At 41.0% G+C, this 23,174-nt stretch overlaps 1 protein-coding gene across 2 annotated transcripts in view; it reads right to left on the bottom strand.

Annotated features, from left to right (window-relative positions):
- The window catches only part of ap1b1 (adaptor related protein complex 1 subunit beta 1), a 62,578-nt gene that overhangs the window by 25,136 nt on the left and 14,268 nt on the right, over window positions 1-23,174 (bottom strand). For both annotated transcript variants that reach the window (XM_078421538.1, XM_078421537.1), the window contains exons 4-12: window positions 22,041-22,176; window positions 19,521-19,766; window positions 13,119-13,309; window positions 12,592-12,813; window positions 10,912-11,032; window positions 9,215-9,310; window positions 4,559-4,674; window positions 3,314-3,479; window positions 1,921-2,019 (exon numbers count right to left, since the gene is read on the bottom strand). In XM_078421538.1, the coding sequence (XP_078277664.1) occupies window positions 1,921-2,019; window positions 3,314-3,479; window positions 4,559-4,674; window positions 9,215-9,310; window positions 10,912-11,032; window positions 12,592-12,813; window positions 13,119-13,309; window positions 19,521-19,766; window positions 22,041-22,176 (1,393 nt within the window). The remainder of the gene's footprint in view (window positions 1-1,920; window positions 2,020-3,313; window positions 3,480-4,558; window positions 4,675-9,214; window positions 9,311-10,911; window positions 11,033-12,591; window positions 12,814-13,118; window positions 13,310-19,520; window positions 19,767-22,040; window positions 22,177-23,174) is intronic.

Genomic DNA, 23,174 nt, shown 5'->3' with positions numbered 1-23,174 from the left:
TTGCACCCATATGGCCTATTGATTCTACGCCGGCTCCCAGAGTAATCCCATTCTCCCAGTTGTTTTCCTGCAAAATATTCCTTCACATCTGCTCACTAGCACGCAAATAATATTCCCACCAGGCACCATCGCCAGGGGCAATTTACAGTAGTCAATTGACCGAATAATCAGTATGTCTTTTGAGATGCGGGAGGAAACTGGAATACCCGAAAGAAACACACACAGTCAAAGGGTGAACTTGAAGACTCTCCACAAGCAGCATTGGAGGTCAGTGCTAAACTCAGGTGACTGAAGCTCTGAGACAGCTGCAGTAACCACTGCTTCACGGTCTCAGCCATTTTTAATTAAATGGAACTCATGCATTTCCTTGCAAAACCTTCCATACTCATTGTGTAGGAAAACTTTTCTTCTGGCACAACTTTTTAGTTTTACCGTCCCCAAGACCAAATGATATTTTCTCAAATTCCAATGCGCTTTGCAAAGCTTGAAGATCCCCATAGCCTCATTTTAACACTGTGCTCCCACAACAGAATGTAATATAAACAGAGCTTCTACAGCCATTCAAAATCGTGGGATCAGTATTGCTGCACTTCAGACTTGCTTTACTAATTGTGTTTTGCAATAATGGTTTGTTTTTATTCCACAAGGTCTCCTTTCTTTTTTACTGACTTGCAGAATTTTATAAGTATTTCTTTGCAAGATTTATAGATAATTTAATGGGGCGGCACAGTGACGCAGTGGTAGAGTTGCTGCCTTACAACACCAGGGACCTGGGTTGATCCTGACCACGCTGCCTGTATGGAGTTTGTATGTTCTCTGTGTGTCCGTGGTGGTTTTCTCCAGGTACTCCGGTTTCTTTCCACATCCCTAAGATGTATAGGTTTGTAGGTTAATTTGCCTCTGTAAATTGTCCCTGGTGTGTTGGATAGTGCTAGCGTACGGGGTGATTGGTGGTCAGGGCAGACTCGGTGGGCCGAAGGTCCAGTTTCCACCAAAGATAATAGAGGAGCAAGATAGATCACTCAACCCTAAAAACCATAGTACGTCAAGGCACCATTTTAGTAGGCAGAAACTTGCAGAAACATTTAAAAAGAAAAATAACAAAAATCTGTGGATTGATAGATGAGATATATTCTGCATTTTAATGGTATAATCACATATACTGTTCCCCCAAAACACTGATTACACTGCGAGAGGCATAACGAATGGCGGGTTTTGCCTATTAAAATGGCTCCTTTGCGTACTACACTTCAGTATAGGCGATTTCAACGGAGTGGTCCATCTTGTTCCTCTAGTATCTTTGGTTTCCACATTGTATCTCTGAACTAAAAAAAAATGTTTTTAAAGCAATGTGCCTGCGATAGTCTCTGTTCTGCTGTGTTACTTCAAATTATGAAGGCCCTGTATAGATTTCAATCAAATCCTACAGCTTCATTCATGTTGAATCCCAGCTGGTACATTTCTGTCCAAAAACACTACTTTCACAGATTCCCTGTAAATACAGATTATTTTTCCGTTTTTGACTGACTAGGGGTTAAGTTGTTAATAATAAATAAAATAAGCATGCAAAACTCAAAATCTCTGGCTAGTTTCTTTAAACAATTTACACTCTATTACCATGCAACAACTGTCACGTAGTCTAAGCCTCTATTAAAAATTAACTCAACATATTTCTTTGCTGAGCACATAAATTCCAGTGTTACCTGTACACTGAAATTAGCCACTAATAATAATTTTCTCCACTTCCAAAAGGATTATTACATTATGCTGCACAAACCAGAGTACACCAAAAAGTGCTTCAAGGAATAAAAAGCAGAAATTATATACTGCTGCCTGCAATTTATAGAAGGTTGCAGTCTTTAAATTTGCATACCCTCGACTATTTAACTCTCTAAACATAGGAAAACAATGTTATCAAACCTGTGTTGCCAAGCTTAAGACCTGTTGCACCAGTTCTTGTGTCTCGGTCGGCTTTTTTAAGAATAGCTTCACTATGGCAGTCAAAAGTTGTAGTTGGACCTGTTATAAAACATAAAAATGCCATGAAATATCACAAATGCATTTTTCAATAATGATGTTCAAAATAGCAAAAACAAATTTTTGGAGACTTAGAATTTGTAAATTGCATTCAATGCCACAACAACTTTACATTCACAGTACAAAGTATTCCTAACACAGAAAATGTAAATAGAAGTCATCAATATTACTATCAAATCCTTGGGAACTCTAATGATATTCTGCACATTTTATTGGCTGTGTTTTAAATTGTTTCACCGAATAAGGAATTTTGTAATTTCAATAAAGAAGGCATCACACTGGCAGAGAACTCCCTCAAGTATGTGTAGAAAGGAAGTGCAGATGCTGGTTTATACCAAAGACAGACAAAAAATGCTGGAATAACAGCAGGTCGGGCAACATCTCTGGAGAAATGGAATAGGTGACATATCAGGTTGGAACCCTGTTTCAGATAATGTCAATACCATGTCTGAAGAAGAGTTCTTACCTGAAACGTCACCATTTCCTCAAGTATCGTTGGGAATAATATCCACTGGCATTATTTCTCCAAAAGCTCTATACTTATTATATGTGCACATTTTATTGTAAGCTATCTTTTTCTGACCAAGTTAACAGAGTGTGATTGAGAACATGCAGGACACCAGTTCAACAAAAAAATAATGAATCAGTGAACTTTCAGGACAAGCCAGCCGCTCAGTTTGCCTTTTATTAATAGATATTTCTATTATAAAACAGAATTCAAATTTTCAAACTGCTATTCTGCGATTTTAACTTGCCTTCTTGCATTAGTTTTGGTTTTGGAATGCAAGGCCACTAACTATTCCCACTGCACATCTTTCAAAACATTTTTAAACTGTTATTCCACTCTACCACTTTCCTTTAATGTTCCTAGACCATTATAAATGAATAAATCTTTTATTTGTGCCAGTGCCTCGTGTATTTTTCCTTCATAACATTTGCATTTCTTCCACTGCAGCTTTAGGATCTCACAAGAGTCTTAACAACTATCTTACCTTTGGGCCTCCCTAGAAGCATCTAACATAAAACACAAGAACAGGCCCTTCAGCCCAAGAAGGTTGTGTGCAGCACAAGAACAGGCCCTTCAGCCCACTATGTTTGTGACTAATGTGATGCAAAGACTAACTCTTAACTGCCTGTACAAATTTCATATCCCTCAAATCATGCATATTAATATGGCTATCCAAAAGTCTCTTTAGTGCCACTATTGTAGTTGACTCAACAACCGGTGTAAATATATCAATTACTTTTCCCGGAAAATTTAAACGTTATTCCTTACCTGTGTGCTTTCATCATGGAATCCTTCTAGGAAGCTCTCCAATAGCTCATCAGCATTGTCAATTCTTTCTGCATACTCTCCTACTATCCATATCATTGCCGCTCTTGCTTCGGGCTCATCCAAAGAGTCAAGATTTTCACAAAGTGTTGCAATAACACTCTCATACCTCAACAACAAGCATTCAGGAGTAAGATTTTAAACAGCCACTATTCCCTGTATATGCACAATAATGTTATTTTTGCAAAATAATCACCGAATCTATCTATCCAATGGACTAATGCAAATGTGGAGGAAGTACTTAACTGTGGATTGAAGTGGAGCCAAAATTAAGAAAACCCGAAATCGTATGTTTCAGTTAATTAAAATCTTGGCTCTGAATTAACTGGGCAATTTAGCATCTTCATAATGTGCACATTTATACAGCAAAACATTTTCATTCATTCTAGTACACAGAAATGTATTCAGTATGTGTGCCAGGTACTATTTGATTATTCAAACTTTAGCTAATACCACTGCATTCAGTAATGACAGCAAAGGCTGAGCTTTGAGTGAATAAATCTGCCAGACATCACGCAAATAGAGTGGGTTCAAATAAATGGTATAAAACCAGAGGACTTTAGGATTTTAAAAAGGATGGAAAATAGGGCCGGGGAAACAGAAAAGATTATGCAGATAAAAACAAGCATGATTATAAAAGAATAATTCTGTAATCAGTCAATTGGAGCAATCTTTCCTTTGCAATTATGTTTTGCTGTCACTGGTATCAAAATATATCAAAACAATTTTTTTTAAAAATAATAAGTTTTGAAGGTGGCAAAATCAAGGCAAATAATTTTTCACTAAATTCACCTTCTATGGCAACATAGCCGTTAACATTTATAACTGCCAAGGAACATGGTTAAATTAATGTCAAAAGTGACCCGGCTGAAGCAAGAAATCAACAGGTTTAATTTGTGAAGCTGCTTTGAGTAATTTCTGTCAAACTTTACAACTAAATATCACAAATGCTTTTAACATTTTCTTCTGAAAATATATTATTTTCTGAATAACATTAAATTTCACAAAAAAACCCAACCTGGAATGAATCAGCAGCCTTTATTATTTGCTTGGCTCAATCATCCTTTATATATATTTCTTTATTTGTTTAAATATTACGTGCATTTGCACACACTAAGTGACTAAAGTGGAACTGAAAACATGCAGGGAAATAAAATGGATAAATCAGAGTAGAAAGCATGAACTTACTTGTTGGGGTATTTGCGGAAAATGTCCTTGATTACCACAATAGCCTCTTGGACAACGTAATTTACCTTTGTTTGAATGAGGTCAAGTAACGTACTCACACAGCGCTCGGCTGATTGCTGAAACAAACAACCCATTAAGTAGTTTTTCACTTCAGTTGGAAAAAATCTTACTAAATTTACTGTAAATTAATGCTGATTTAAACTTCAATTTATGTTATTTTTTTAAAACACCAAAGTCAATTAAACCCTCAAATTCCCCAATCAGGTTTAACATTCATCTTAACTCTGATAACCAGGTGTGGGACTGGCATTATTGACTCTGCTTTACAAAGGAACATTTTGTGCCAATCTACTGCATTAACAGAATTCAATTACTTTAATGTTTGGAGATACGTAATTTGTTAATTCTATTAAAAGTACAAGTAAAACGATGATAATTTGCTTTCGAATGGACCAGAAATCCCAGTATCCCTCACACATGCACTATAGACAATAGACAATAGGCAATAGGTGCAGGAGTAGGCCATTCAGCCCTTCGAGCCAGCACCGCCATTCAATGCGATCACGGCTGATCACTCTCAATCAGTACCCCGTTCCTGCCTTCTCCCCATACCCCCTCACTCCGCTATCCTTAAGAGCTCTATCCAGCTCTCTCTTGAAAGCATCCAACGAACTGGCCTCCACTGCCTTCTGAGGCAGAGAATTCCACACCTTCACCACTCTCTGACTGAAAAAGTTCTTCCTCATCTCCGTTCTAAATGGCCTACCCCTTATTCTTAAACTGTGGCCCCTTGTTCTGGACTCCCCCAACATTGGGAACATGTTTCCTGCCTCTAATGTGTCCAATCCCCTAATTATCTTATATGTTTCAATAAGATCCCCCCTCATCCTTCTAAATTCCAGTGTATACAAGCCTAATTGCTCCAGCCTTTCAACATACGACAGTCCCGCCATTCCGGGAATCAACCTAGTGAACCTACGCTGCACGCCCTCAATAGCAAGAATATCCTTCCTCAAATTTGGAGACCAAAACTGCACACAGTACTCCAGGTGCGGTCTCACCAGGGCCTGGTACAACTGTAGAAGGACCTCTTTGCTCCTATACTCAACTCCTCTTGTTACGAAGGCCAACATTCCATTGGCTTTCTTCACTGCCTGCTGTACCTGCATGCTTCCTTTCAGTGACTGATGCACTAGGACACCCAGATCTCGTTGAACATCCCCTCTTCCTAACTTGACACCATTCAGATAATAATCTGCCTTTCTATTCTTACTTCCAAAGTGAATAACCTCACACTTATCTACATTAAACTGCATCTGCCATGTATCCGCCCACTCACACAACCTGTCCAAGTCACCCTGCAGCCTTATTGCATCTTCCTCACAATTCACACTACCCCCCAGCTTAGTATCATCTGCAAATTTGCTAATGGTACTTTTAATCCCTTCATCTAAGTCATTAATGTATATCGTAAATAGCTGGGGTCCCAGCACCGAACCTTGCGGTACCTCACTGGTCACTGCCTGCCATTCCGAAAGGGCCCCATTTATCCCCACTATTTGCTTTCTGTCTGTCAACCAATTTTCTATCCATGTCAGTACCCTACCCCCAATACCATGTGCTCTAATTTTGCCCACTAATCTCCTATGTGGGACCTTGTCGAAGGCTTTCTGAAAGTCGAGGTACACCACATCCACTGACTCTCCCCTGTCAATTTTCCTAGTTACATCCTCAAAAAATTCCAGTAGATTTGTCAAGCATGATTTCCCCTTCGTAAATCCATGCTGACTCGGAATGATCCTGTTACTGCTATCCAAATGCTCAGCAATTTCGTCTTTTATAATTGACTCCAGCATCTTCCCCACCACTGATGTCAGACTAACTGGTCTATAATTACCCGTTTTCTCCCTCCCTCCTTTCTTAAAAAGTGGGATAACATTTGCTATCCTCCAATCCACAGGAACTGATCCTGAATCTATAGAACATTGAAAAATGATCTCCAATGATTCCACTATTTCTAGAGCCACCTCCTTAAGTACCCTGGGATGCAGACCATCAGGCCCTGGGGATTTATCAGCCTTCAGTCCCATCAGTCTACCCAAAACCATTTCCTGCCTAATGTGGATTTCCTTCAGTTCCTCCATCACCCTAGGTTCTCCGGCCCCTAGAACATTTGGGAGATTGTGTGTATCCTCCTCAGTAAACACAGATCCAAAGTAACGGTTTAACTCGTCTGCCATTTCTTTGTTCCCCATAATAAATTCCCCTGCTTCTGTCTTCAAGGGACCCACATTTGCCTTGACTATTTTTTTCCTCTTCACGTACCTAAAAAAACTTTTGCTATCCTCCTTTATATTATTGGCTAGTTTACCCTCGTACCTCATCTTTTCTCCCCGTATTGCCTTTTTAGTTAACCTTTGTTGCTCTTTAAAAGAGTCCCAATCCTCTGTCTTCCCACTCTTCTTTGCTATGTTATACTTCCTCTCCTTAATTTTTATGCTGTCCTTGACTTCCCTCGTCAGCCACAGGTGTCTCTTACTCCCCTTAGAGTCTTTCCGCCTCTTTGGGATAAATTGATCCTGCAACCTCTGCATTATTCCCAGGAATACCTGCCATTGCTGTTCTACCGTCTTCTCTGCTAGGGCCTCCTTCCAGTCAATTTTGGCCAGCTCCTGCCTCATGCCTCTGTAATCCCCTTTGCTATACTGTAATACCGACACTTCCGATTTTCCCTTCTGCCTTTCCATTTGCAGAGTAAAACTTATCATGTTGTGATCACTGCCTCCTAATGGCTCTTTTACCTCTAGTCCCCTTATCAGATCAGGATCATTACACAACACTAAATCCAGAATTGCCTTCTCCCTGGTAGGCTCCAATACAAGCTGTTCTAAGAATCCATCTCGAAGGCACTCTACAAACTCTCTTTCCTGGGGTCCATTTCCAACCTGATTTTCCCAGTCTACCTGCATGTTGAAATCTCCCATAACCACCGTAGCATTACATTTGTGACACGCCAATTTTATCTCCTGATTTAACTTGCACCCTATGTCGAGGCTACTGTTTGGGGGCCTATAGATAACTCCCATTAGGGTCTTTTTACCCTTACAATTCCTCATTTCTATCCATACTGATTCAACATCTCCTGATTCTATGTCAACCCTTGTAAGGGAATGAATATCATTCCTTACCAGCAGAGCAACCCCACCCCCTCTGCCCACCTGTCTGTCTTTTCTATACGTTGTGTACCCCTGAATATTCAGTTCCCAGCCCTGGTCCTCTTGTAGCCATGTCTCAGTGATCCCTACAACATCATACTTGCCCATGACTAACTGAGCCTCAAGCTCATCCACTTTATTTTTTATACTACGCGCATTTAAGTACAACACTTTAACTTCTGTATTTACCTCCCCTCTCACATCGGTCACAAATGGCCCTGCCCTTAATCTCTTTTCCCCTCTAGAACTTCTGTTCCCATTCTTCCGAGAGTCTTCTGCAATATCTCCTGTATTCCCTTTAACCTCATCTTCATATTCCCAATTTGTTAACCCCTCCCCCCCACTACTTAGTTTAAAGCCACAGGTGTCGCACTAGCAAACCTGCCTGCCAGAATGTTTGTCCCCCTGCTGTTAAGATGTAACCCGTCCCTTTTGTACAAGTCACCCCTAGCCCAGAAGAGATCCCAGTGGTCCAGAAATCTAAATCCCTGCTCTCTGCACCAGCCCCTCAGCCATAAATTCATACTTCTATCTCTCTGTTCCTGGCCTCACCAGCACGAGGTACCGGTAGCAGTCCAGAGATAACCACCTTCGACGTCCTACTTCTCAGTCTTTTTCCTAACTCTCTAAACTCCCGCTGCACCTCCTTCCTCTTCCGCCCGACGTCATTCGTGCCCACGTGCACAACGACTTCAGGTTGATCGCCTTCCCTCACTAGGATCAGTGCCCTTGCACCCCTTCAGTTTACAGAGTCCTTGTCCTGCCTTTTCTTTCAGCTCATCAGGCTCACTGGAAGATTATATCACTGCGTAACATCCAAAAAAAATAATTTAAAAGTATATTGGGGGTATGAATAGGATTGATTGATTGAAAGATGCAGCATGTAAACAGGCCCTTTCACCCACTGAGCCCACGCTGATCATTGATCACCCGTTCACATTAATTCTATGTGATCCCGCTTTCTCATCCGCTCCTTATACACTCTGAGCAATCTCCACAGGACATTTAACCTACAAACCCGCACCTGGAGGAAATCAGAGCACATGGAGGAAACCACAGGCAGAACGAGCAAACTCCACACAGACTGCACCTGAGGTCAGGATCAAACCTGGTTCTCTGGTGCTGTGAGGCAGCAACTCTAGCACCACTGTGCAACAGATAATCAGGTAAACCAATTGGTCCAGCACTACTGAAATCTAGAGTACACTACATTAATGGAGTTTTACTGTAAAAAATCATGATTTGGAACTGCATTAGTCAGCATTATTGCATTCTGCTTTGCCATCAAGCTTGTCTGATCTAGCCAGAGAAAATTATCCTTGGTTGATGATGGGGTGGAAGTCACTGATCTTTTCAAGCTCTATGAATTCTTGATTTGGATTACAAACTGGATTCAAGACTTCTTATTGTACAAGTAATAATTTTAAATATATTTTATTACCTCAACTTTAATTGCACATCGCCCAATCGCACGCACAGCTTTCCGTACAAAGTCCACATCTACTTCAGTTGCGTACTCTTTCAATTCTGCCAAAACCTTCACATTGTGACAGTCAAGCAAAACAGAATAAAAATGGCATCCAGTATTAATTCAGCAAAATTAACATTAGAGCAAACCCGATGACCATTCTGCTATTTTGCACCAAAAGTTGCAAACTGCCTACTTACTCCACACTGAAATTAATTTTGTCCATTTTAAACAGGGGGATACCCCCTATAAAATTGCATTTGTTGAAAGACCCAAATAATTGAACCCTCAAAATTTCATAACACCCTTTACTCCAACAATAACCACTGTCATCAACTCACTTACACTCATCTAACCTTGAGTTAAATTCATTTATAAAAGCATACAGGCCAAATGGTTCTTTAAAAATATGTTTTTAAAATCTCATCTGCTCATTTGTCTACATTACCATTGTTTATTATCTGCAAATGGATTTTCCTAACTGAAAAAAGCAACACCTGCATTCACGTTTTAGTTACAGTCTTTTGATCATTAAAATTACTTATAACTGGGAAAAAAATTCTGGATTGTCATGCTTACTTTGAATTAATTTAGTAATTTGGACATGTTTTGCCTTTGTTAAGAAGAAATAATGATCAAGCTATTTGATAAAGAATAATTGCTACAGAAAGTGAGATTAAGAAATTATAGTTTACAACATGTGAACTATTAGCTTTCCACTCACTTCCTTTTGCTGAAATTATCTACTCATTACTGGCTATTGCAGGATCTAAGGTTAAAGATGCCAGGTCTCGGCTGCAAAGTTTTCAAATTAATGACATTATCGAGTTCTCTACATTCTCAGTTACATTATGCACAATTGGTCTGAATGAATCTCCACAGCTGTAAATTTATATTGGGTGAAAAAAAATCAGGCCAATCAGCATAATGGATATGCATAGTTACAATAATAAAATAGAAATTGTGAAGTAACCAATTCAAATCAAACAAACTGAGTATTCCTATTCAATCATATTTCCTTAATTCAATCCTTCTTCAAGTCCATGTCAAGTATTGGCAAATGGCATTGAAGCAACTAATTTGCCCAATAAATTTATCCTCTACTAGGAGATTTTTAGGCATAGAGTGATGTTTACTGATTTGTACAAACTATTACATTACAGCTAAGAATGTCCATATGTAATTGGAGAACTATCAAACTACTTGCTGCCAGCTAGCCTCACTGAGCAAATGACACCTGACTAATAAATGATGTACACAGAAAAATCCATAACCTGCAATCAATACAATCGGATATTTGCAAAGGATGCTGTTTTTGGGGTGGTAACTATATCCAGTGAGGGGAAATGACAGCGTAAAGCAGCTTTACATTTATTAAATCAACAATTAATGGATCTATATTCAGTATTTGAAACACTACTCTGGAGTCAAAATCAAATTGGTGTACAAATCAGCAAAGATTCTAATAATTATACACAAAACATGCTTATGCCTTTGGTTTACATGCATTTTAACAAGTGTATATGTAGATTCTATAAAATCATTTAATTTGAAAATGTAGTATTTAAGTTGCTGACCGGTTATAGATTAAAATGTCAAACAATTACTTAAGGTGCATAAAAAAAAGTTAATATAATTCAAATCTCTACTTGAGCCATTTAGTCTCCCACCTGTGCAATGTTGGCTTGAGAAGCCAATCGAATCATAATGTCCAGTTTTTCCAGTTTCACATAAATAGGATCATTGTATTTCACAAAGAAAACCTTCATTTCATGCTTGAGAATCTCAGGCCTAAAATGGACGAGAGAAACCCATAATATAAAAGCAAAATAAATATTCTATTTTAGCTCTTTACCCCAGTTTTTTAAATACCCATCAAGAATTCACGTCGGACGCTTTGGTCTCTACCTAGAGGTAGATTCTCGACCTCTCTAGCTGCTCCAATTTCACATCTTTTATTTTCCTTAGTTCATGGTCCTTCTAACTGTCCTCATTAATATACCAACTGGACAATTTCATCTACAGCCTTTCTCCTGGCAACCCCCCCCCCCCCCCCCATAAGATATTCCCTTTGTCCCATCCAAACTCTCTCTCTACAACTTAATACTAACTCTAGCAGAATACAAAGTGTTGGAGGAACTCGTGGGTCAGGCAGCATCAGGGGAGGGAAAGGCCCGGCAAAGTTTTGGCTTGGGACCCTTCTTCAGACTGATTAGCTACAAACTAACTTGCTCTTTCCCACCATTGACCATCAATCACCCATTCACCCTACATGCTGGGGACAATTCTCAGAGGCCAATTAGCCCACAGCTGCACCTGGAAGAAACCCACACAGTTGCAGAATGTGTAAACTCCACAGGCTGCACCCGAGGTCAGGATTGAACCTTGGTCTGGTGTTGTGAGACAGCAGTTCCACCAGCTATGCCACATATATTAGACAATTGGTTAGATTGAGAAATAGCTTAAATATGGAACTGGGGTAAAGATGGGGAGCAACAATGTATTCTACATTCAATAAGAGGAAGCACTTCAGTATTTTGGAAAGATAAAGGCAGTTTGAGGATTACAGCAGCCGAGAAGAAAATAAAATGTTGCTGGGGTGCTGCTCATGGGCAGCATGGGTGAATGAAGGTGAGAGGTACGAGGCAAAAATATTCAGGTTACACCAAAAGAGCCAGTAGGTTCAGTACCAGAAGAAACTAATTGAACAGACTTGGGTTGAGTGACAAAGCTGCCAATTAATTTCTCACACTTAATGTTGAGGATGAAGGAAATGGGAAAGGTATTTAATAAAATGTTTATGTTTAGAGATACAGCGTGGAAACAGGCTCTTCGGTCCACCGAGTCCATGCCGACCATCAATCACCTGTACACTAGTTTTTTTAAATTCCACGTTGGCATCCTGCTTGTCTGTGGAATGTGGGAGGAAACCGGAGCACCCAGAGAAAACCAGAGTGGTCACGGGGAGAACATGCAAACTCCGCACAGAAAGTACCCTTCGTCAGGATCGAACCTGCACGTCTGGCACTGGGAGGCAGCATCTCCTCTATGCAGCCAATTGAGTCCCATCTGTTCTCCAACACTTACTGAAATGGCGGGCAGATTGGCAAATAATAGTATGGCTCTATACCACCTGAAGTGCTTTTGCCATTACTAGAGATGCATGGCTGTAGCTCTCATATAAAGAATTCAGGATGCTAGTTCAAGGCGACACGGTGAAGAAATAATTATTGGAGCCAATATGCCGAGTTATTTCACCAGACATAGACATAAATGTTCTTGGCAGCTTTTTTTACATTTTTGCAAATATTGTTTTCCTACCAAAACTACACGCACTTAATTCAATATACCTTTTCTGTACAATGAGGTTGATGTTGCGGAGTGCCACATATTGAAGTTCTGGCTCTGCAGACAATAGTGTCACGAGAGGGGGAGCCAGTTTCTTCAGCAAAGTGCCATAGTAATCCAAGTCCTTCGATAACATTTCCATGAATTTCATCAGAACTTTTACAGCGGACAGGACGACAGCTGAGTTGGCGTGAGATAAGCGTGGCGTTACACGCTCACAGATGCTATTGGACAAGAAATATCTATTAACGCCCTCAGTACTTCAAGTTATACATTTTGCCTATCCTGCATTATTTTGAAACAAAGGAATAAAAGTTTTTTAACTTTACTTCAAAGTTAAAAATAACTTAATTATTTCCAATATTAAGATTATTGTTGCAAATTCTATAAACGCAAAGTTAAATAACTTGAACAAGTCTTTTAAAAAGTAGAATTTACAAAGCAATTAAAAGCTGGACATCGTTTGTAACATTAAAAACTAGAAATGTTATTCCAAGGTAGATAAAAATGTCACTCCTGGCAGTTTTACCTTTGAGCCTCTCTGTCATCTTTCGGGCTATAATTGGCTAAACAATCGAGGATAAATATCTGGCCCCATTCAGTGCATTCATTTAAGGCTGTTAATAGCTTGTTGATAGTCTGAAAGTTGAGGTCCAACAAGTTGCTGTTGGGATGCGATTCTGCGATCTCTGACAACGCTGCCACTGCATTTGCAACGACCTGTAAAGAGTTCGGGTAAAGTTAGCTGAATGAGAAAAGGAGATTCATCAACATATGGTCTGGATTGCAGGACTCTAGTTAAAGGGAGATCGGACAGGCTTGCAAAAAAAACACAAAGTGCTGGAGTAACTCAGTGGATCAGGCAGCATTACTGGAGAATATGGATAGGCAATGTTTCGGGTCAGGACCCTTCTTCTGTAGACACAAGGAACAATCCGACCTGAAATGTCACCTATCCATATTGTTCAGGGATGATGCCTAACCCGCTGAGCACTGCCTATTTTTATAAACCAGCACCTACAGTTCCTTGTTTCGACATTTAAATAGGCTTGCTTGTTTTCCCCTCAAATGAAGGAAGCTAAGGGGTGACCTGACAGATGCATAGAAAATTATCCGAGGCATACATAGGGTACATAGTCAGAATCTTTTTTCCCCATGGTAAGATTATCAAAAACAAAAGGATTGAAGGTGAGAAGGACATTTAAAGAGGATTTGGATGCAAGGTTTTTTTATGCATAGAATGTTTGATATCTATAAACGTTTAAATTCAGTATTTAAATTCAGCCTAACATTTATTGTGATCAATACAAGGGGTCAAAGTAATGATTAAAAATTCAAAAACAGAACACAGGAGGAAAATTCAGTCATTCAGGTACATATGTGGAATAGTTAAATACCCTGTAAGAACTAGAAAAAGATGCAATAAATGTTGAGTATTGAGACAAGGAAAGCAAAAGGGAAGAAAAAGTCCATTATAGAGTGTAGATAGATTGACTGACAAAAGGGATAATGGCCAAGGGAGTTAAGTCAAGGAAGTTTAATTGCTGTATTCACCGGGACTGGAACAATTATATGCTTACTTTCTGCAGCTTTATAGGCACATTACTGCAATAACACACAAATAAACAACAACCAATAATACAATAAATGATCATTTACACTAGATATCAAATAACCGTGTTATCAGTTATACTCGGTGGTGCAAGTCAAAAAGGAATAGTAATAAGTCAAGAACACCAAAGGCTCAGTAGATGTGTAAATATGAAAGCCAGAGTCAGTAGCAACAACAGCAAGATAACACCGGCTGCAATCTTAAATTATTGATGGTAATCGTTCGGATTGTGTTTCTCTATGGCTGGTGGCTCTAGCGAGAACCACAGGCTACAATCATTGCACGGATCAACAGTCCTATGCAATGCAGAAGCATGGAACTTAGACAAGCACATTTGACCTTCTGCTTTGCTGCTGGGCTTGGCACCGAGTCCAGTGCCAAAGCTCTCTTGGGCTGGGCTGAGGGAATGTGTTCACTCTTTAGCTGGTCCCTAACCTTTATGCTAGCCGTGGTTGGTGTTTTTAATGTGGCCCCATCCATTTGAAGGCAAGTGGTTTGTTTATTTTTGTTCATTGCATATAATTAATTAACACTTGATTTTAAATAATTCTATTTTAAATCTGTTTGAGTCCGTTGCTGATGAGCAGAAACATTTAAAAGCAGTTGAAAGGACCTTTAACAGTATAAACACTAAGAAGGTGCAGAGCTGGGTCCTAGTAACCTGCAGCTGAGACCTCATCGCTGCTGGCAGACCTGTCTGTCTCATAAGGTGGCTGCAGTTGCAAGCAGTCAGATCATTTGGAATCACAGAGCTGCTCAAGGTTAGCAGAGCTATGGGTTTCAAGCAGGTTGCAGGCGCCCATCCAATGCTAACCTGGCAATGCCATTTTATTGCTGACCCCAAAGGATATAAAATACCTCATTAAACAATGTGATATTTCTAAGGAAAAGTTAAAATCGGACTAATCCTATCCCTTTTTTGACCAATCTGAAGCAGATTCTTTCGCAAATGTAATCATGTTTCAGCCCAGAAGGTTATAAATAACCTAACCAAAAGACGTGATGGTGTTTATTACCATAAACATTTGGGCAGGGATATACTTCTATGTAGGTAAAACATAAATAACATATCACTATAAAGATCAAGCAAGGCACTTAAGAACAAGAACTTTTTCACAGCTGCAAACAGATTGTATTCTGTTACTCAGATGAATCTTCTTTCTTAGGCCCCCTCGGTCATGGCTGACCATGGGTGATGCATCCTAGTTGGCTGCCTGCTCCACACCTCGGCTAGAGCAGTGTCGCTTGTGGCAGAAGAGACCAAGTGGGAGTGACAGTCTCTGTCGCAAAGGTCACATTTGTGTGTGGACTCTGGTCTGTTGAAGTTGCTGCGCTTCTTTCTGCGTGCCCGCTTTTCTGCCACTGCGTTCATCAGTTTCTCTTCCCCCGTTTTGAGATGTTGGTTCAGGGTACCTCTCCACCTTGTACCTGCTGAGTTACTCCAGCATTTTGTGAATAAATATCTCCACCTTGTACGGTCAGCTGCAAGGCTCTCCCAGGACTCATCGATGTTGAGCACTTTCAAATCTCTCTTGCAGACATCCTTGTAACGTAGCTGGGGGCGGCCGATGGTTCTCCTCCCAGATGTTAGCTCTCCATAGAGGATGTCTTTTGGAATACGGCCATCCTCCATGTGGTGGACATGGCCCAGCCACCACAGCCTGCGCTGCCTGAGTAGAGTGTACATACTCGGAAGGCCAGCGCGAGACAGAATCTCGGCGTTGGACACTCTGTCTTGCCAGGATATACCCAGGATAAGGCGGATGCTTCTAAGGTGGAAGGTGTTGAGTCTTCTCTCCAGTCTGGCATATGTAGTCCATGTCTCACTTCTGTACAGCAGCGTGCTGTTGACACAGGCGTTGTAGACTGCTATCTTTGTCTTCACTGTCAGCTTTGGATTGGTCCACACTCGAGTTGTGAGGCGAGCGAGAGTTGTAGCTGCCTTCCCGATCCTCTTGTCAATCTCTGTGTCCAAGGAGAGGTTGTCGATGATGCTGGAGCCGAGGTACGTGAACTGATGGACGGCATCGAGTTCGTAGTCGTCGATGGTGATGACAGGCGGTGCCTCTGTATCCTGTCCCAGGACGTTCGTCTTCTTCAGACTGATGGTCAGCCCAAAGTCCTTGCAAGCCCGATAGAAGCGGTCCATCAATGACTGTAGTTCCTGCTGGGTGTGGGACACAACTGCTGCGTCATCAGCAAACAACATGTCTCTGATGAGAGCTTCACGTACTTTTGTCTTGGCTCGGAGGCGGGTGAGGTTGAAGAGCTTGCCGTCTGATCTAGTACGCAGGTAGATCCCCTCTGTTGTGGTGCCGAAGGCATGTTTCAGCAGCAGAGCGAAGAAAATCCCAAAGTGTGTGGGAGCGAGGACGCAGCCTTGTTTGACGCCACTGCGGATGTCGAAGGGCTCCGAGAAACTGCCATTGAACTGCACTGTCCCCTTTGTGTTGATGAGGAAGGATTCTATCATGCTCTGCAGTTTTGGTGGGCAACCGATCTTCGGGAGAGCCTTGAATAGGCCATCTCTGCTGACGAAGTCAAACGCCTTGATGAGGTCAATGAAAGCAATATACAGGGGCATCCGCTGTTCTCTGCACTTCTCCTGGAGCTGGCGAAGGGAGAAGACCACGTCTACTGCTGACCTTCCAGCTCGGAAACCGCGTCAGAAACTCAGATGAATATTGACCTAATATCTTACATTACCGATAGTGTACACTTTTTCAAATTGACACTCAATCTCACATAATTGATACCAACCTATTGTTTGAAAAATGCAAGCAAGTTAGGGAATCTGTAATAATTTAAATGAATTAGAATTCATATTTGTTAGAATGGATTAAACATGCTTCATATGCCATCTTAATAATGGATTAAATTATTAACCACCACCTGAAAGATTTTGAAAGAATCAAGTAGCATAATCACATGCATCATTGAGAGTTATTAACTGGTTACAGAAAGTAACCAGTATTTCACAATGAAATTGTCAGATAAAAATCCAAATGGACCATCATGTACTTTAGGGAAGTAAACTTACAGTACAAACACTCCCAATTTACGCAATGGGTGACTTAAATAAACTCGCACTTACGCAAACAATTTGTTTGTCCATAATCCTGGGCAGTGATCTGAAATTCCATGCTCAGGGAAAGCTATTTCATCCAGAAAGTGATTATTTCCAACTAAAAATGTTTAATGTTACCCCAACAAAGGTTTGCATACAGAATCTCTGGTATCAAATTTTGACAAAAGTGCAAATTTAATAACAGGACGACAATACAGTTTTCAACTTTTAAGATCCCAGAGCGCCGTGCACAGCAGAAACTCCCAGAGTGCCACGGCCTAAAGGGGGTAGCTGCCATGTCAGTCCCCCGCAGCCGAACGCACGATCCAGCAGACCGGGGCCTGGAAGGGGAGCCCTCCAAGCCAGCCCCTACTCATCCAGCACAGAGCAGAGGATGGAGCGCACAGATTCATACAGAATAGTGAAAGGCTTGGATACAGTGGATGTGGAGAGGATGGGAGAGCCTAGGACTAGAGGTCATAGCCTCAGAATTAAAGGACGTTCTTTTAGGAAGGAGATGAGGAGAATTTTTTTTAACTCAGAGGGTGGTGAATCTGTGGAATTCCTTGCCACAGAAGGCTATGGAGGCCGTCAGTGGATATTTTTAAGGCAGAGATAGTTGGATTCTTGATTAGTACAGGTGTCAGAGGTTATGGGGAGAAGACAGGAGAATGGGGTGAGGAGGGAGAGATAGAACAGCCATGATTGAATGGCGGTGTAGACGATGGGCTGAATGGCCTAATTCTACTATTTCTTACGATGACCGGCAACGAGTAATGCCAATAGGAGAGAGGTCAGCCTTACCGCCCCTCAAGGTCAGCTGCGGGAGGTGCCCCTAGTTAACAAAGGTGGACGGGCGAGAAGAATGCCGGTTCGTTTGTCAATCCACATGTTCAAAGAAAGGCGACGACTGGAGCCCCTTAGCAGCCTGGGACTTGCCTGGAACGGGCACCCCTCATAACAACTAGAGCACAGACTGGTCTCTGAAATTGGTGCCAAAACATGACGTCTCTTGCATGCAGGATCAGTAGACTATCTTTGTACAATTTGCTAACCAGGGATGTGCTTAGGTATGGCAATACTCTACTGGACTGTTTGTAAGAAAATAATTGCACTGTGCATTTGCACTTTGCACATGCGACCATTGAACCATTTTGGAAGAGAAACTCCAAAACATGAATTTTATTTTCTTTGCAGAAGTTGGCTGACCCGAATTTCCAACTTAACATTCTCCATTTCAGCAGGCAGCAAATATTTTGTTAACAAATAAAAATTGGTACACATAAATTGAGATGAAGGTACAGCTAATGGCCATGTTACGCTGTAATTATGCTTTTGAGCTTTACAAGAATTAATGTACCCAAATATGTAACTGAACTTCTACAGGTGTATATTAGGGAACATACTGACTGATTGCATCTCGCTCGGCCTGGGTAAATAACTCATAATGCCCAGGAATGAGGGAAACTGCAGAAGGTGGTGCACTCACTAGATTATGGATGTAGCTACCTCTAAAGGCAGGCAATATCAAAGGCATGCTGATCTCATCTCGCTACTACCACAGGGAAGGTGTAATGAAACCCTCAAACTGTGACCTCCAGGTTCAAGAACTTCATCCCAGCAATCAACAGACTCTTGAACACTACACAGCACTAACCACAACGCTACCTCAGCAACAATGACCAACCATGGACATCGTTTTGGTTGCACAACGGACTTCAGTTTTGCATTGTTATGGTCTGGTTACCGAGTTTAATTTAGTTTAGAGATACAGCATGGAAACAGGCCCTTCGGCCCACCAAGTCAGCATCAACCAGCAATTCCCGTACATTAGTATTATCCTACACATACTAAGAACAATTTTCAATTTTTACCGAAGCCAATTAACCTACAAACCTGTGCATCTTTGGAGTGTGAGAGGAAACCGGAGCACCCAGAGAAAACCCTAGCAAAACATGGGGAGAACGTACAAGCTCCCCACAAACAGCACCCGTGGTCAGGATGGAATCCGGATCTCTGGCGCTGTAAGGCAGCAACTCTACTACTGCTCCACTGTCCCACCGAGTATTACTTGTTATTAACTTATTGTATTTTTGATTATTATACATTTGTGCGTTATTGCATTAACAGGCATGTAAAGCTGCAGAAAAGAAGAATTTCAATGTTCTGATGCTGGTACTCAGAAAAATTAAACACTTTTGACTTTTGGTATCTTTACATTATGTTAGGCGCAATATTAACATTTTATTTACCATTGGATTGGAGTCAGATATCAGATCCTTCAGAGTGTCCAGAAATCCCTGATCTTCTACCAATTGTGCATTGATATCATGTAGTTTGGCTACACAGACAGCAGCAGTCTTTCGTACATAGGGGTCTTCGTCCTTTAGACATTTCCGCAGAGGTTCACACAAATACTCCGTGATTTTATCAACACGGATGCAGCCCATTGTTCTCACCGCCAGCGCTCTGATAAGGGGATTGGGGTCTTCACAGTCCTGAAAAATGTACAAACAACACAATCTTTATTATCTTCATTTTAGCAAAGAAAGTAACTGTTCAACACACGGGATATCAGGTTTTCACACAAGGTGACCAGGAAGAGAATGAAACATTTGCAAACCACGGCTTTGAGTTAAAAAAAATATTAAACTGGAGACAAGAAATTGCAGATGCCAAAATCTTGAGCAAGAAACAAAATCTTGAGCAAGAATTCAGCGGGTCTTCATCCTGAACCGAAATATTGTCTGCCCATTGCCTCCATAGATGTTACTAGAGCCATTGAGATCCTCCAACATTTTCCTTTTTTGCACATTTATTTAACTCCCTTGATAGCATAAAGCCCGAAAGATCCATGATGTTCCAAACATCTGAAGCGTTCCTACCAAAACTGAGTCTGATAATTCTCTACACAGATGCTGCCTGACCCATTGAGTTTCCCTTGGATCTTGTGTTTTGATCAGATTGGAAACATTTATCTTCTAATCTGAATTTAAACAGGGTCCACACTGCTATTTGAGTTTCACAAACACTTCTAAAATTTACATATTTGGGCAAGAAGAACATTTGGATCAAAAACAACCCTTAGATATGAATGACCACTGGCAAATAGAAGGAAACAGTGCAAAATAGTGCCCTTTGCTTTCAGAGAGACAGGAACAAAATAGGAAACCAACTTATTATGCCATTACGCAATTGAAAGTACCAAATGTTCTACGTGCTAAATTCATGATGAATGTAAAAATAACATAACTCAGTGAAAAGAGCTTTTGGGCAGCAGTTTAAAAATAAATCCAGTCTTTCCAAGGGTCATTATTAAATGCCACAGGCAGCAGGAAAAATGGACTCAGTAACAAAAGTAAAGAAGTGCCCAAAGATCAAAATCAATGAAGGAACTGATTATGCACCATCACGGTGACCACATTTAAATATTTTTTTAATATAAACAACCTAGTAACTGCAGAATACTTAGAAAATATAGATCTCAAGGACTCATTAGCACACAAAATTAATGCACAGTCATGTGACAACACTAACACAGAACTAATTGAAATCTACTTTCATCTAATATTTAACTCAACATTTGCTTCATTTTTCAGATATTTTTTCTGTAGTTTCCAGTCAAGTGGATAATAGCCATTAGTATGGACTCTACATTTTACTGCTTCAAAGTGTTTTTCTCACTGGTCAACAACTTAAATAAACTGTGTAAACTCAAGGATGTCTCACTGCCTAGATTGAGAGCGCACACATGGTGCGTACAATACATAAATATAACAGGTAGAGCAAAGAGAAAAATACCGAAGTGGAAACATGGATAAAATCATTAACTTTTTTTTTTTTCTTTAAGCCTGTTTAAGTGTTTCTCACATTTCTGAATTAACATTCTCCATGATTGCTTCCTACTCATTACGATTTATGAAGAATTATTTTATTTAACCGAATCCTGCACTCTGCCTACTTCCTTTGTGTCCCCACCCCCTCCACACACAATACTTCTTCGTTCTCCACTGGATTATCGTAAAGTACAGCATCCTCTTGGTTTAATTACCTTCACAGCTGCTTGCTGTGAAGTTTACTTGATCCTGTTCCCGGCAACTAACTCACTTTGGCCCCACTTCGCTCCTATTCCCCACGAGTTTGCAAATCACTTACAGAGTCAGAGAAGACTTTCTGCACCATCTCCGATCAGTCTGGGGAGAATGACCCTGGAGATGACACAGGATGCCAGTAGGTACGTTTCCATTTTTGCACAGGACCCCAAGGAGAATCCTGAGCAACTACAGACACTCAGTTGGTAACAATGACAATCAATACACAACTTGGACTTCCGTATGGACACGAAGATAAACGCCAAAGGATGGCTATTTGCCCCCATCTGACTGAACAATGCATCTTCCACTTCCAGACCAGCCAGCCTGGGGTGAATTTGACCTGTGCTGCAATAGGCATCATGTTTTGGGGGAAAATACTCGAACTGCACCACATTTTTCAATTGCCGAAATAAACTGTATGCATGAGAATTTACACAAGAGAATTTACTTTTGAAGGGCATTGCTGCTCTTAAGAGCGAAGTACTGCTGTTAAAGTTGGGTGGCAGTGTGTGCTGTGTGGGAGTGTTTTCAGGCATCTTAAGAAATGGACAAGGACATGGAGATGGAATATGTGGAAAATGACCATTTGAGATTTCCAAACATTAACCAGATTATTTACCTGGAAACTTTTCGTACATGCATTAAAAAACCTGTAACACTTAAAAAATATATATATACCTTAACAAAAGTGTTGACTGCCATAATTGCCATATCCGGTTGGCTCTTTGCATAGTTCATTAGATAGAGGTACACCAACTTCTTTAATTCCAAATTGTCTGTCTGCATGCAGTTGACAACATCAGGAAAGAGTGCACTAAATTGAACAAAATAAAATACAAATGAAAAACCAACAATAAGGAAAACTCTCTTATGAACCATAGAATTGAGACAATGAACAATCTAAATCCCTGCATTGTAACTACAACCATATTAATAAATTTTCAGACTGCCCACCATGAAATTATCTGAGAAATATCTATACATCAGAAAGCATAGTGTACTTAATGGCTCAGAATTTGGCAAGTAAAGACATACATTTCCAGTTCTAGGTCAGACATATGTCTGAAATCACCCTGATCCTGAATCTGAGTCGCATACAGCATATAATCCTCCAACACTTTCACCACCTCCAAAAGGATCCCACTACTGGCCACATCTTCCCATCTCCACCCCTTTCTGCTTTCCGCAGAGACCGTTCTCTCCGCAACTCCCTGGTCAACTCATCCCTTCCCACCCAAACCACCCCCTCCCCAGGTACGTTTCCCTGCAACCGTAGGAGATGCAACACCTGACCCTTTACCTCCCCCCTCGACTCCATCCAACGACCCCATCAGTCTTTTCAGGTGAGGCAGAGATTCACTTGCACCTCCTCTAACCCCATCTACTGTATCCGCTGTTCTAGGTGTCAGCTTCTGTACATTGGCGAGACCAAGCGCAGGCTCAGCAATCGTTTCGCTGAACATCTCCGCTCAGTCCACCTTAACCTACCTGATCTCCTGGTTGTTCAGCACTTTAATGCCCCCTCCCATTCCCAATCTGACCTTTCTGTCCTGGGCCTCCTCCATTGTCAGAGCGAGGCTCAGCGCAAATTGGAAGAACAGCATCTCATATTTCGTTTGGGTAGCTTACACCCCAGCGGTATGAACACTGACTTCCCTAACTTCAAATAGCCCTTGCTTTCCCTCTCTCTCCATCCCCTCCCCCTTCCCAGTACTCCCACCAGTCTTACTGTCTCCAACTACATTCCAACTCTGTATAGCCCACTCCCCTGACATCAGTCTAAAGAAGGGTCTCGACCCGAAACATCACCCA

Source organism: Rhinoraja longicauda, chromosome 25 (assembly GCF_053455715.1).
Source record: "Rhinoraja longicauda isolate Sanriku21f chromosome 25, sRhiLon1.1, whole genome shotgun sequence".
Taxonomy (NCBI): domain Eukaryota; kingdom Metazoa; phylum Chordata; class Chondrichthyes; order Rajiformes; family Arhynchobatidae; genus Rhinoraja; species Rhinoraja longicauda.
This window is presented reverse-complemented; position numbering and strand designations above follow the sequence as displayed.